The following is a 14,398-nucleotide window of genomic DNA, read 5'->3' on the forward strand; positions in this document are numbered from 1 at the left end:
AACGTGCCTTATCTGTGGCCCAGACCAATCTCACAATTGGAATTGTTGGAGAAAAAGGTTTCTCAGATATAGCACAGCTGCAGGATTAAATAAAAAGTTGGGAGCAAAACAATAAGCACATGACTTTATTCAACTGGGCCCGAATGCAAATGATATCATCAATAGGCAAGCCATAGATCAATCATTCACTAAGATAGAAGATGTTTTAAAATCTTTTGACCTATTTTTCAACCGCGATCCAACAAGATCGTGGAACATGCAAAATTTAACACAAGAGTCCAGCAGCCTGGGGAGCCTGCTGATTCCTTTATCAATGCCCCCTACCACATGGCAAAAGGATATGAATACAGAGATCTGAAATCAGAACTCATCCGAGACAGAATCATGTTTGGTGTCACAGACGAATCGCTCTCCAACCTTCTCCAAGCTAACCAAACCTTACTCTTGACAAGCTATCCAAATAGTCAGGTTGTCCTAGCTGCAAAACCAACTTTGGATCGTTCTAGAGATGAGAGCACTTTATGGGTCAGAAGACACACCTTGGTCCATCACATCTGACCGCAGAAGCAGAGATACAGTCTGAGCCTGGGTAAGCCAACCCCCAACCACACTGCCAAACAACCGTGCCAATGCTGGTTATATAACAATATATATATATATATACAAAGGAAATATTTATAAGTCCAGACATTGGGGCTGGCGTCGGATTCTTGTCGACCGCCTGAGAGGTGGAGGTGAGGATGATGGCGTCTTGACAGGCAGGTATACAGCCAGACTGGTGGCCTCGTGGAGTGAGGTGTCCAGATAAGGCATAACGACATCTGGGAACGTGAGATCCGGTGGTGGGCAGACACGTTTGCGTAGTGCCCTTCTGTTGCGCCTGACAATGGATCCATCAGCCATGCGAACAACGAACGACCTGGGAGCAGACTGTCGAACAACAGCTGGAGCTGACCAGCCTCCACCAGGCAACTTGATGCGAACAGCGTCCTTCGGAGAGAGCACGGGCAGATCAGTAGCATGAGCATCATATGTCACCTTTGCCGGGCTCTGATTTGCTGCACCTTTTGCATCACTGGAAGGTGATCCAGGTCAGGTAAATGAACGGTGGGAACAGTCATCCGCAGGTTACGATTCATTAGGAGCTGTGCGGGAGACATACCGTTGGACAGGCGGGTTGTCCTGTACGCCAGAAGAGCAAGGTTAAAATCCGAAGCTGAGTCCGCAGGCTTGCAGAGCATTTGCTTCACGATATGAACCCCTTTTTCGACCGTCCCATTAGATTGCGGGTAATGCGCGCTCGAGATGATGTGCTGGAAGTGGTATTGCTTCGCAAAGTTGGACCATTCTTGACTATAAAAACACGTGTCGCGTCTTTTCGTCCGACGTCATTTCGTCCAACGACACTTCGTCCACGTCTTTTCGTCCAACGTCTTTTTGTCCGCCCGTCTTTTGGTCCAACGTCACTTCGTCCAATTAACCAATTGCAAATCAACTCCGTATAAAAGCATTTAATTGATAGAAAGCAGGCACAATACAGCAAGTGAATTTAATTGCTAAAATGCAAGTAATTGATGAAATTCAAGTAAAATACAAGCTTAAAAATGCAGTTAAAAAGTTAAAAAATCTAAAAATGCAGTTAAAAAGATCTAAAAGTTTACTACTGATGAATTCCCGAAATTACTTAAAATTGATGTAAATTGTGAGCAACATTCCTCAAGAAATCAATTTTCGCTGTGGGATCCTTTAACGAGGCTCGTTAAAGGGGAGAGAACGATAATAACTATCCTTTAACGAGAGAACTATAATAACTATCCTTTAACGAGGCTCGTTAAAGGAAAGAGGCCGGTAATAAAGATCCTTTATTGTATATTATGTGCATTAGAGAAGATTTCCATGTACAAAAGTTAAAGTGGAGTGGTGCTACTAAGCAAGTTACTAAAAGTCAAGTTACAAAAAGTCTTTGACAAAAAAAATCATCCAGCAAAAACACGTAAAAAGTCACAAAAAATCTTTGACGAAAAAAATCACCGGACAAAATGACGTTGGACCAAAAGACGGGCGGACAAAAAGACGTTGGACGAAAAGACGTGGACGAAGTGTCGTTGGACGAAATGACGTCGGACGAAAAGACATAGCACCATAAAAACAGGGACTGTTGTTGCTCATAACCGTGAGTGGGATACCATGCCTGGCAAATGCCTCCTTGCAGGCCTTTATGACAGTCCTGGATGTTAAGTCGGACAGTTTCACTACCTCGGGGTAACTGGAGAAGTAATTATAAGGGTGTAGTCACACCCATTGGCGTGAAAAAGGTCAACTCCTACCTTAGACCACGGGGAGGTCATGATCTCATACTGCTGGAGCGTTTCTTTGGGCTGAGTAGGCTGGAAGCGCTGGCAGGTCGCGCAATTGAGGACCATGTTTGATATATCCTCATTAATGCCGGGCCAATCGACAGCCTGCCGGGCCCTGCGCCTGCACTTCTCAATACAGAGGTGCCCCTCGTGGATCTGCGTGAGCACTAAGTTCTGGAGGCTGCGCGGAATGACGATGCGATCCAATTTAAGTAGGATCCCCTTGACAGCTGTTAGGTTATCCTTTACATTACAGAACTGGGGGCATTGCCCTTTCTGCAAGCCATTTGTGAGGTGATGTATGACCTGCTGCAGAAGAGGGTCCTTGGCGGTCTCTTCTCGAATGATGACGAGTCATTCGTCGGATGCCGGCAGGGTGCTGGCACACAGTTGCACCTGTGCCTCAATTTGGCGTATGAAGTCTCCCTGCTCGCAGTGCGAGGTGATGGCACGTGACAGGGCATCCGCGATGATTAGCTCCTTTCCAGGTGTGTAAACCAGTTCGAAATCATACCTGCGGAGCCGAAGGAGAATGCACTGGAGCCTGAGCGTCATGTCATTTAGGTCCTTGTATATGATGTGAACTAGGGGTCTGTGGTCAGTCTCTACTGTGAAGGTTGGCAGACCATAGACATAATCATGGAATTTCACAATGCCAGTGAGAAGGCCCAGGTATTCTTTCTCTATCTGAGCATATCTTTGCTCGGTGGGGGTCATGGCCCTTGACGCATAGGCCACTGGAGCCCAGGACTCCTGGAGGAGCACTGCCCCAATACCGTCCTTACTGGCATCTGTGGAGATTTTAGTCTCCCGCTCAGGGTCAAAAAAAGCTAAAACAGGAGCGGTGGTTAGCTTCGCTTTTGCTTTCAACTCAAGCCACTCTGCTTGATGTGCGGGTAGCCACTGGAAAGTGGTGGACTTCTTCACCAGATGCCTCAGAGCCATGGTGTGTGACAAGAGGTTGGGAATGAATTTCCCCAAAACATTTACCATACCCAGCAAGCAGAGGACCGCCTTTTTGACTTCTGGGGTCTTCATTGTGTTGATGGCCTTGACTTTGTCCAAATCCGGTTGCACGCCCTGCTGGGATATCTGATCACCCAGATACTTGATTGACGACATGCCAAAGGAGCATTTGGTTTTGTTTAACTTCAGGCCTTTGGCATGTATGCGGCTGAAGACTTGTTGCAGACGAAAATATGTTCCTCCTGGGTCGTGGACCATATGGTGACATCATCAACATAAACCCGCACACCCTAAATGCCCTCTCGCATTTGTTCTATTATTCTATGAAAGATTTCAGAGGCTGAAACAATGCCAAACAGCATGCAGCTGTAACAATACCTTCCGAAAGGTGTATTAAACGTGCAGAGCTTCCTACTGGACTCGTCCAGTTGTAATAGCCAGAAGCCACGCGATGCATCCAGCTTTGTAAAGAATTTGGCACGTGCCATCTCACTTGTCAGCTCCTCCCGCTTCGGGATCGGGTAGTGTTCCCGCATAATGTTACGATTCAGATCCTTGGGATCGATTCAAATGCGCAGTTCGCCAGAGGGCTTCTTGACACAGACCATCGAGCTGACCCAGTCAGTTGGTTCCGTCACCTTAGATATTATGCCCTGATCTTGGCGCTCCTGCACCTGCGCCTTTAAAAGATCCTTTAGAGGCACCGGCACCCGGCGTGGCGCATGGATTACAGGCATGGTATCAAGCCTGATCAAAATTTTATAGCGGTAGGGCAGCGTGCCCATCCCACTGAACACATCCGGGTTTGCAGTAGTAGCTCATCAATGTCGGCCTGAAGAGTGATGTTGGCAGAGGACCTGGCATGTAAACGCTGGACGAGATGGAGTAGGTTGCATACATGGGCACCAAGCAGAGAAGCCTTGTCGGGCTTGACAATCTCAAACCGCAAAGTGGCCTTGATGGCCTTGTTGGAGACATGCAGGTGACAGGACCCTAACGCAGTGATGGCATTGCCATTGTAGTCAAGCAGCTGGCAGGCCGGCGGAAGAATTGTTGGCTGCCTTTGGATACGAGCAAGATCTGCTTCAGATATGAGATTGGCCGAAGCACCAGTGTCCAGCTTGAACCGGATGCTGCAATGGTTGACTTGTACAATTGCACGCCACTCGTCTGCAGAATCCAAATTGAGGATGGGTGTGTGTGTTGCTGAATGTGAAGAGGCCTTGTCATACATGATAATGATGCCCACTCAGTATGGGGACTCCGGGTTGTCGTCCTCTGGATCCGTGGTGGGATCAGGTTCCAAATCCATTCTCAGCTTCATTCTCTCGACCGTGGTGCGCATGCGTGGGACCCCTGGAAAAGCGCGCAAAATGGCCGCCTTCATCGATTCTCAGGTGCCGCGTTCGGGTGATGGCCTGCACACTCTCAGCCTCATGGGAGGCAAGTTGGTCCTGCTGTGCCGACTTAAGGCGGGAGTAGCGACTTTTCGCCTGTTCATGGACTTTGCACGTCTCGATGGCTACTGGCAGGGTCATAATTTTTATTTTTAGGAGCTGCTCCCACAGGGCATCGGAGTGGACACCAAACACGATCTGATCCCTGATGAGGGAATCAGTGGTGTCACCGTAGTTACAGGATTGCGCTAGAATGCGCAGATGAGTCAGAAAAGACTGGAAAGGCTCGTCCTTAACCTGAAGGCGCTGCTGGAAGACATTCACGCTCGAAGCTCTCGTTCATTTCGACTTCACAGTGACTGTCAAATTTGGCTAAGACGGTCTGGAACTTGGTCTTGTCCTCACCGTCGGCAAAAGCGAGCGAATTGAAGATTTGGATGGCCTGGTCCCCCGCAGTCGTTAGTAGCAGCGCAATTTTCAACACACTTTCGAGGCCGAGGCCTCAATGTATAGACTGAATTTCTGCTTGAAGACCCGCCAGTTGGCGCCAAAGTTTCCGGAGATCCGGAGCTATGGAGGTGCCTGGATCTTTTCCATGCCGCTGGAAGGCACTTGCTGGTCGTCAGTGAATTCTTGAAGGTAAATTACTCAGGAGAAGTAGCCACTCCTGGTATCATGTTGTGTTATTACCCTGGGGTAACAGGGACTGCACATGATGCAGTTAACTGATCAAGTATACACCAAATGTAGGCGTTGGTTCAATAAGATTTATTGAACTTCTGTAGCAAAACACACAGCTGCCTGTGGGTTGACTCTCTACTACTCTAAGTAAACTAACTCTAACTATCAAGAGCTAGCTCTCATCCACATGTAGAAGGTGTTGATTGATATGTCCACCCTGACTGTCACTACAGTTGTCACCAGTGGAAAAAGGCGGAGTGCTGATGCCTTGTGTGTTTTATAGTTGGTGTTCTGTCTGGTGATTGGTTGTGTTTTGTTCTGTATGTTGATTGGCTCACCTGGGTATCTGTCACTATCTGCTTTTACCTCATGATGTGCATGGGTGCATATTATGACACTTTTGACTTCTCAATAGCGACACCTCCACAGTTCCCGACCTTCCTCAACCAGCAGAAAACGTGAAGGCAACTATGGTCCCTACACAGTCAGAAACCCACCCTCCCAAAAACCCAATGACAAAGCTGGAGCCCAAAGTTGACTTTGTTGCTAATTTCTTTTCCATGTTTGCAGAGCAGGTCTGTTCTTCTTTTCAGATTCCTGAACTGAACCAAGGGCCTGACCATACCACAGTGCAGGAGGTTACCACTGCACCCCCAGTGATGGTGACGTCAGAGCCAGAACAATTTCGAGAAGAGTCTCTGCCTCCACCAGCGACCATGGTGCAGTTGGTTGAGATGATGATCTACATGTGACCCCAGCAAGGACCAGCCAGCGTAATGAAACCAAAGAGTCCAACGGAATCAGGTAGAGTCCCGACACAAACACGACTCAACAAATGTGCCCCTACATTCTTCTTCCATCCAGAGAATGCCGCCCTCATCAATCCCAGAAGGCTTCCAGATGCCAGAAAAGGTGGAAAGAAAAGAAGAAGGGATGCAGTCAACAGCCAGACGGATGCCACTCCCGCTCACCCTGAAAGAAAAGACCCCCACTTATGGTACCAAGCTATCGCTGCCAAGAACCCGACTAACCAACATGGTGCAACATTCACCAATGGAAATAGTGCATGAAACCATGCCTGACCCCAACTCCAACCAATGATCCACTGCCAAGAGCAACAGGTCCTAATCCTGTCACTCTCCCAACCAGATGGCAAATGAGATGTGGCAGGAATACACAACCTCCAAACCGCCTCAAAATCTGATTTCAAAGACTTGAAGGTGGGGTGGAGGGGGGGAGTGATGGGCTGGTTCGAATTCTATTAATGCATGCTGTTAATGTTGTAATCACATAGTATTGTAGAGTTAAAATAGTTACACTGAACTCAAGGACACAAGCCTGATGACAACACAAGACTTGAATCAAACTGTAAGTAACTGTTGTCAGACTATGTTCAGGGGATAAAGGCCTGTGGGACAAGTGTGGTTGAAGCATCTGGCACATTAATGGTTAACCTGGGACTGAGTACAGTACAGCCCAGGGGTGATGTAAGAAGTTACCTGGCCCATAGACTAGCAGTGTAGAGCTAAATAGCAGTATGTAAGGACATGCCAGGGAGTCCTCTCCATACCTTTACCCTCGACTGTAAATATGAACATAGTTCAATAATGTTAATAAAGACTTCTTGGTAATTTCTACAATTTACAGCTTCTACCCGCTTCTATGAGCCTCATATATTCTTCGTCAACTACAGCTGCATCTTCACAGAATCACAGAATTGTTATGGTTATGGCCACTTGGGCTATCATGTCTGCACGCTCTCTCCGAATGAGCATTATCACTTCATGGGCGGAGTTTTCTGAAAAAGTGGTATGAAAATCAGTGCGAATCCTGCAAGTCCCATTGGCATGATTCAGATCGGACTCTTTAGGCATTGTGAAAACATTTTGTCCCCACATGAAAAACACCATACCTGAGCTGTAAAGACTCTGATTCACCCACCCCAGGGGTCACAGTCAAGCCAGGACAATGGCAGCGAGAACACCAGCTCCCAGGTTTTCAGAGGGGGCCCCTCACTCGATTGTTGGGTGCTGTGGAGGAGAGACAGGCCTCAATCTACCCACAGGTTGGCAGGAGCCCCCCCCCCCCCCCCCCCCCCCCCCCAGCAAGGTCAAGGAGAATATGCACACCTTGAGATCTAATGGATTCTCTCTGGCAGGCTCTGGGGTCCATGCTTCCCTCTCAATCCCCTGCATCCAACCTTTTAGCCTTGAAACATTAGTTGTCACCCAGATCCTTGACTTGAGAAAGTGGACAGCTGACATTGTTAAGGGTAAAATTATGATGGGACAATTAGTTTGTTAAGCATAAGTCTCAGGAATGTTAGAGAGCAGATTTACTTTCTGCATGAGGGATACGCAAGGCTAATAGGCACCCATCTTACTCGGGCTGCATCATCCTGAGATCTCATTGCTGTCAGAAGGCCTTTACATTTAAAACCCCTGGACAGGCACTCCATGAATGTTATGTGATATCTTGCAGCCATTACGGGATTTGTTCCCTTGGCTGATGGACCCGTAGATTTGTGCCCAGTGCCATTCACCTGCCTTTGCCCTGTGCCCTTGCACATTGTTTCTGTTCAAATAATCATCCAATGCCTCCATTGAATCCGACTCCGCCATACTTCCTGGCCGGACACTGCAGATCAAAGCCACTCGCTGTGTGAAAAGTTTTTATTCCTCACATCGCATTTGCTTCTTTTGCAAATGAGTTTAAATCTGTGTCCTTCTGTTCTCGATCCTTTTGGCAGGATTGTTAATCTTTTACAAGACTGGCGAGAAAATTGTGTAACTTTAAGAAAATGTTCGCCTGATGCAGCCAATACTTACTTAACATTCTGAGAAGAAGCATCAGGTACTCTTTGAGGAATGCAATATTGGTTTGATTGAGGAAACTGCAGATCCACTGACTTTGCAAAAAACACCTCCTGATCATGCTCCCTGTCCAGTTTCATTTGCTCCTTTAGAAGTTCTAATAAAGTGGTTGACTCCAGATATTTTGCATGGAATCACCACTCTTTTTATTGATCTCAATGTGTTATCATCACCAAACCTAAAACAAATACTACATTCTTACTCCATAACCTTGCAATGATTCTCACTACTAAAATGCAGATAACATTTTAACTAAAAAGAAAACACGACAGATGTTGGAAATCTGAATCAAAAATAGAAAATCCTGGAAATACTTAGCAGCTCTGACATCAGCTGTGGAGAGAGAAACAGAGTTAAAGTTGTAGGTTAGTCCTGAATGTTTAACCCTGTTTCATTCTCCACAGATGCTGCCAGACATGCTGAATAGTTCCAGCATTTTATATTTTTATTTAACATTTAACCTATCTGTTCCACATGCTGTTGAAGTGCAGCCACTACCTAGCACAGAACAGTTACTTAAATGCATCCACGGTTTACACATTCACTACCAAGCTGTTTGCACTGGTACAATTTCTTCTGAGTGACGATTTTCATCTTGTTCAGCTTCAGAAGTCTCTGTCATGGGACATTTTTAAACCTTGTTTTTGCATTTTTGGCAGTTCATTGTCTAATGATATTGTGAGTCACAGCTGAAGCACTTAGGTCCCTGTTCCCCGTGAATTCCTGGGTTCATTCGCCTATAATTGCTCTTCAAATCCTGACATGTGGGCCGGGATTCTCCAACCTGGCGCCGGGTCAGAGAATCCTCGGGGGCGGGGAATCACGCCACGCAACCCCGACGCTGGCTCGCCAATGCTCCAGCGCCGATTTTCGGGCGCCCGCGGGATCGGCGCTACGCCAATCGGGGGCCATTGAAACCCCCCCCCCCCCGGCGATTCTCTGGGCCTCGATGGGCCGGGTGCCCACCGAGTTCAGCCAAGTCCCGCGGGCGTGGGTTACTCAGGTCCCACACAGTGGGAGGTGTGTCTGCAGGGGCCGTCCTAGAAGGGGGGGGGGGGCTGGGCGTCCGACCCAGGGGGTGCCTCCACGGTGGGCTGGCCCGTGATCGGGGCCTACTGATTGGCGGGCGGGCTGGTTCCATGAGGGCTATATTCCTCTGCGCCGGGCCCCTGTAGGGCTCGCCATATTGCCTGGGGGTTGGTGCAAAGATGGGAACTGACGCGCATGCGCAGAATCAAGCCGGCCATAATGCGCATGCGCGAACTCGCGCCGGCCGTTCCGCGCCGGCTGGAGCTGCGGGGACCACTCCAGCGCCGACCTTGCCCCCTAGGAAGGGGAGCATTCCTGATTATCGGGAACCGTTGACGCCGGAGTGGTTGGCGCCGCTTTTCACGCCTGCGTCAGAACCTGTCAGCGGGATTGGAGAATCCCGGCCGTGATATTCAGATCTACTAAAGATGCTTCCATCCTTATTCTTCCTGTCTGTAACTCTTCCTCTGCACTGATGCCTGCATCCAACATCTGGGTAATCTTGAAATGTGGCAATTATTGATCCTCTACACTGGTGCCATTTGTTTCACAAGACTTCCAGAAATCTCGGCTTCGCCAGCAGTTGATTTTCTCTCTCTGAGAACCGAGCCCCAGTTAGAACCAGAGTCTGTCTACATTTGATACCCTAGTACAATCCAGCAATTGCAAGCCTAACACTGACAGGATCTTGAAATTGAATGAAGAATTACTGTGAATTACAGCATTTCAAAATGAATACCAAAAAAAGCTGAGGACCACAACATCCTGTAACATAATTTGTACAATATAGCATCGACTTCCACTAACAACTTAGTAGTATTAGGTTTTATTCATTTCATCTTGAATAGCAGTCTTCAGTCGTATAATGACTGCACTGATAAAGACTTGCATTATCTTTTTTTTTTGTTGTAATTTCCAAATTTAAAAACTTGATCAACTAGCAACTGAAGCTTAAACTTTACAAAGCAGCATTTTCTGTCAAGTTAAGGTCACAATGCTTCCATCTGCCTGAATGTTTCACACATATGTCGAATATTGCTGACACCAGCGTGTTTCCGGCATACAGCCATGAAAGCTTTTTCTCACACATTGCATCATAATCTATTTTTAGCCAGCAACTCTTGTTGTACATCAAAGCAATTAATTAGCAGCATGAACCCAGTGCTTACCGCTGAACGGACGATGAGAGAGATTCAAAAAGACTGCCGCCTCCAGAAGCCATGTTCAAAAGTCAGCAATAGATAAAATCTTCCATAGACAATACCTGAAACAAGATTTTTTTGTGGTGTTATTATCCTTTTGATTTCATGAAAACCAATCACAGCTAATCAACTTCAGACCATCTTTTGTGGTTAACAAAATATAGCGCTACTGCATATTTGCATGAGCAACTACTTGTATTGTTGAAGTTTAAAACACATCATAAAACTGTATTTTGGGGGGGTACATTAGGTTAGAATTCTATTGCACTGTGAAGCAGAATGATACTTTACTGTTAACCTACTGGATGGGATTTAATGCCCTTCCTGAGGCGAGTTTGGTGTTGGATGTCAGGATACCGGGTGACCAGACCACATTTTATGTGCTTTATCTTGAAATTAACTACCTCACTATTCACCATGATAAAGAGTTCTACCATATTATTGTCACTCATGCCCAAGGGTTCTCTCAAAATTCTATATCTTAGATTAGGATAAATGGTCGGCACAACATCGTGGGCTGAAGGGCCTGTACTGTGCTGTACTGTTCTATGTTCTATGTCACTAGATTGCCAACACATTACTCTGAGTGCGCTTGAACAGAGAGAATCTTCCCGAGGTCAAATGTTTTTTTTAAATTTCTAATTAAGGGGCAATTTAGTTCGGTCAATCCACCTGCCCTGCAAATCTTTGGGTTGTGGGTGTGAGACCCACGCAGACATGGGGAGAATGTGTAAACTCCCCATGGACAATGACCCGGGGCCGGGATCAAACCCGGGTCCTTGGCGGCGTGAGGCAACAGTGCTTACCACTGCGTCACAGTCTTGCCCCCAATGAGGCCAAAATTAAATTGCAACGTGCCGTTAAATAGTGGGGTATTTCTCAGTGCTGCAGCTGCTAAGAAACACCCTGTTAAACGAGCCTGAAACTGGGCATAGGTTTTTCTTCTGGTTAAATCGCACCCCTCCTAGTTTTGCCTAGGCTATACATTCACTGTGGCTTTGTTGCCCTCTAGATCACAATGCACCACAAAAACTACATTCTATAGTCCAACTTTAGCCTAACAATTGCATTGCAGCAAAATTTTCAGAACCTCTTTCGTATCCTTTACCCCATTTATAAAACCCAAAAGCTAGCACCCCTTTTATGGTGTTAACAAGCAATACTCGCACCTTCAAGAAATTCCAGAAACTTTATGGTGCGTGCTACAACTCTTCAAATGCCGCGTGAGCACATTTCCAATATCCTTCTGACCACAGTATGGATAAACTTCATACTCCATGTACTCATGTGCTCATTAGTTGGGAATGCATAACATTGGCAACGGTTGTAAACCAGAAGAAAATAATTTGGGCTCATCAGCTTAAACTCCAATATTGAATGCAGACTTGATTTTGTTTTTATATTCAGAAAGTAAGATGTAGGCTTTCACTAATGATTGAAAAGAGAGGTGGTAAACTAAATCCAAGAGTGATTACGTAATTCTCGGCACATATGTCAAAAGGTCTGCTAATTGTAACAGAAAGGAAAAACTAAAGGGAGATAAAATTGAACGTCAAGGAACACAAGATGGGGACAGCAGATTGGTTGCCTGTTATACATGTCACATGACTTTCCTTTCATGACAGAAGTGGAAGAATTTGACCTTAAAAGCTAACTTAAACACTTAAGTGTCAAGTACACCTCAGAATTAAAATCATACAAGCAGAGATAAATCAAAATAAAAGGACATGTCTGTCAAGACGGCCTCAGCTAAGTTAGCGGCCAGTTCTCCTATGCCTTTGACGATTGAAACTCTGAACAAAATTCTTGTCACTGAGCCCAACAAATCCCAATGATGTTTGGCTCTGGAACTGAAAAATTCATTCCAAGAATCATTGGGGGCAGTTCGATCCTCCCTTGACGCCATTCGTCTGGCTGTGGATTCTCACACCGACACCCTCACTGACATCGAGACAGCCCTCTCAGACCACAGTGACAGGATCTGTACCCTCGAGTCCAAACTGACTGCAGCGATTAAGGAGAGTATGTCGTTATGGGTTAAAGTCGATGATTTGAAAAGCCGGTCAAGGCGACAAAACCTATGCATTATGGGACTGCCATACGGGATCAAGGGCTGAATTCCAAACAGTTTACTTGATGCCCTGGTGGATTCTATGTGGGTAATATCTGGAAATTATTACTTTCCAATACCTGGATTTGATTGTTTACACTCAGGGTTGTTAAAGACGGATCTGTTGAATGTGGATTTGTGGACCAGCTTTTCATCTCAGACTGTGTCCCGGCTTTGGGTAGCGACAGCACCGGACTTTTAAGATTTCTATTTTCATGGCAATTGAAAGTTGTAAACCCCCATTCCTTTGAGGTCATTTTGGTCTGATTCTGTCAGTTAGAACATAGAACATAGAACAGTACAGCACAGAACAGGCCCTTCGGCCCTCAATGTTGTGCCGAGCCATGATCACCCTACTCAAACCCACGTATCCACCCTATACCCGTAACCCAACAACCCCCCCTTGACCTTACTTTTATTAGGACACTACGGGCAATTTAGCATGGCCAATCCACCTAAGCCGCACATCTTTGGACTGTGGGAGGAAACCGGAGCACCCGGAGGAAACCCACGCACACACGGGGAGGACGTGCAGACTCCACACAGACAGTGACCCAGCCGGGAATCGAACCTGGGACCCTGGAGCTGTGAAGCATTGATGCTAACCACCATGCTACCCTGCAACAGTTATGGAAAGAACATTAGACAACCCTGGATTCAGCTGAAAGTTTAGGCATAGCCATGTCTGTTTACTGAGCTAACCAAGAGGTTGTTAAGTTTTTGTTTTCGATTATCTTGTGCTTGAACGCCTGTATTGGTAATTTACTATTGTTCAAAACTTAGGGCATGTTTGACTGTTCACCTGCATTAGAGGTCTTACCATGTGACTATACCGAGTAACCTTTCAATGGTGTATTACATAATGTAGTTAATGGGGTATAATGAGATTGTTTAGTCAATGGATGCTGTGTAAGATTGAATACCTGCTGCTCGGCATGTTCATGATGTTGAGCTGAGGATTTGATCTATGGTTTTATTTAGTTAAATGTTTATTATCACACCGCTTGGTTTAAGTTCTGGCGGTTTGGGAGTGTGGTGATTGTTCCGGGTATGGAGGGTGGTGGGACGGGTTTTTTTTATGATTGATGATACGACCATTAATTCAATCGAGACATGAGTCGAAGTAAACCGTGGCTTTAATCAACTTAGAACAGTGCCTGCCTGCGACTGAACCAATGCTGAGAACTGCCTGCAGGTCGACTGCTCTTTATACCTCCCTTCAAGGGGGAGGGGCCATGGGCGGAGCCCATACACGCCCCAACATGTTCCCCTATGGTTAATGCCATGCAATGGCCCATAGGAGTAGCCCACAAGGGCAACAGTATAGCACAGATACAAATATACAAATACAAGTGCGACAGCACAGATACAAATACACTGGTGGATTATTAGTATAATACATTCACCACAGTTGACAGTAACAAAGGACCTTTTTGTATTTGGCCGTTCTCATTTTGTAATGGATCCTCTCAATCTTGTTTTCCTTTCCTCTCATATTACTGATCTGTTTGTAAAGTCCTTTTAGACACATGAATGGCTCCAGCGGTCAGGGTGGTAAGGGGCTCTCAATCAGATCAGGTACATGGAATGTTAGGGATTTGCACAGCCCGCTTAAATGTTCCAAAGTGTTTTCACGTTTCAAGTGCCTCCACACTGATATCGCATTCCTGCGGGAGACGCACCTTTGAGTTAATAATCACACCAGATTACGTAAAGCAAGGGTTGGCCAGGTGTTTCATTCCAATTTTAACGGCAGGAACATCAGGTTTGCTAATAATAATAG

The 14,398-nt window shown here is 46.2% G+C and overlaps 1 protein-coding gene across 1 annotated transcript in view; it reads right to left on the reverse strand.

The window, feature by feature from the left end:
- The window catches only part of LOC119971858 (protein inscuteable homolog), a 442,888-nt gene extending 432,331 nt beyond the window's left edge, over positions 1-10,557 (reverse strand). The window contains exon 1 of the mRNA XM_038808087.1: positions 10,473-10,557. Coding sequence (XP_038664015.1) covers positions 10,473-10,525 — 53 coding nt within the window. The 5' untranslated portion in view covers positions 10,526-10,557. The remainder of the gene's footprint in view (positions 1-10,472) is intronic.
- Between the last annotated feature and the right edge of the window lie 3,841 nt (positions 10,558-14,398).

This window comes from Scyliorhinus canicula, chromosome 9 (assembly GCF_902713615.1).
Source record: "Scyliorhinus canicula chromosome 9, sScyCan1.1, whole genome shotgun sequence".
NCBI lineage: Eukaryota > Metazoa > Chordata > Chondrichthyes > Carcharhiniformes > Scyliorhinidae > Scyliorhinus > Scyliorhinus canicula.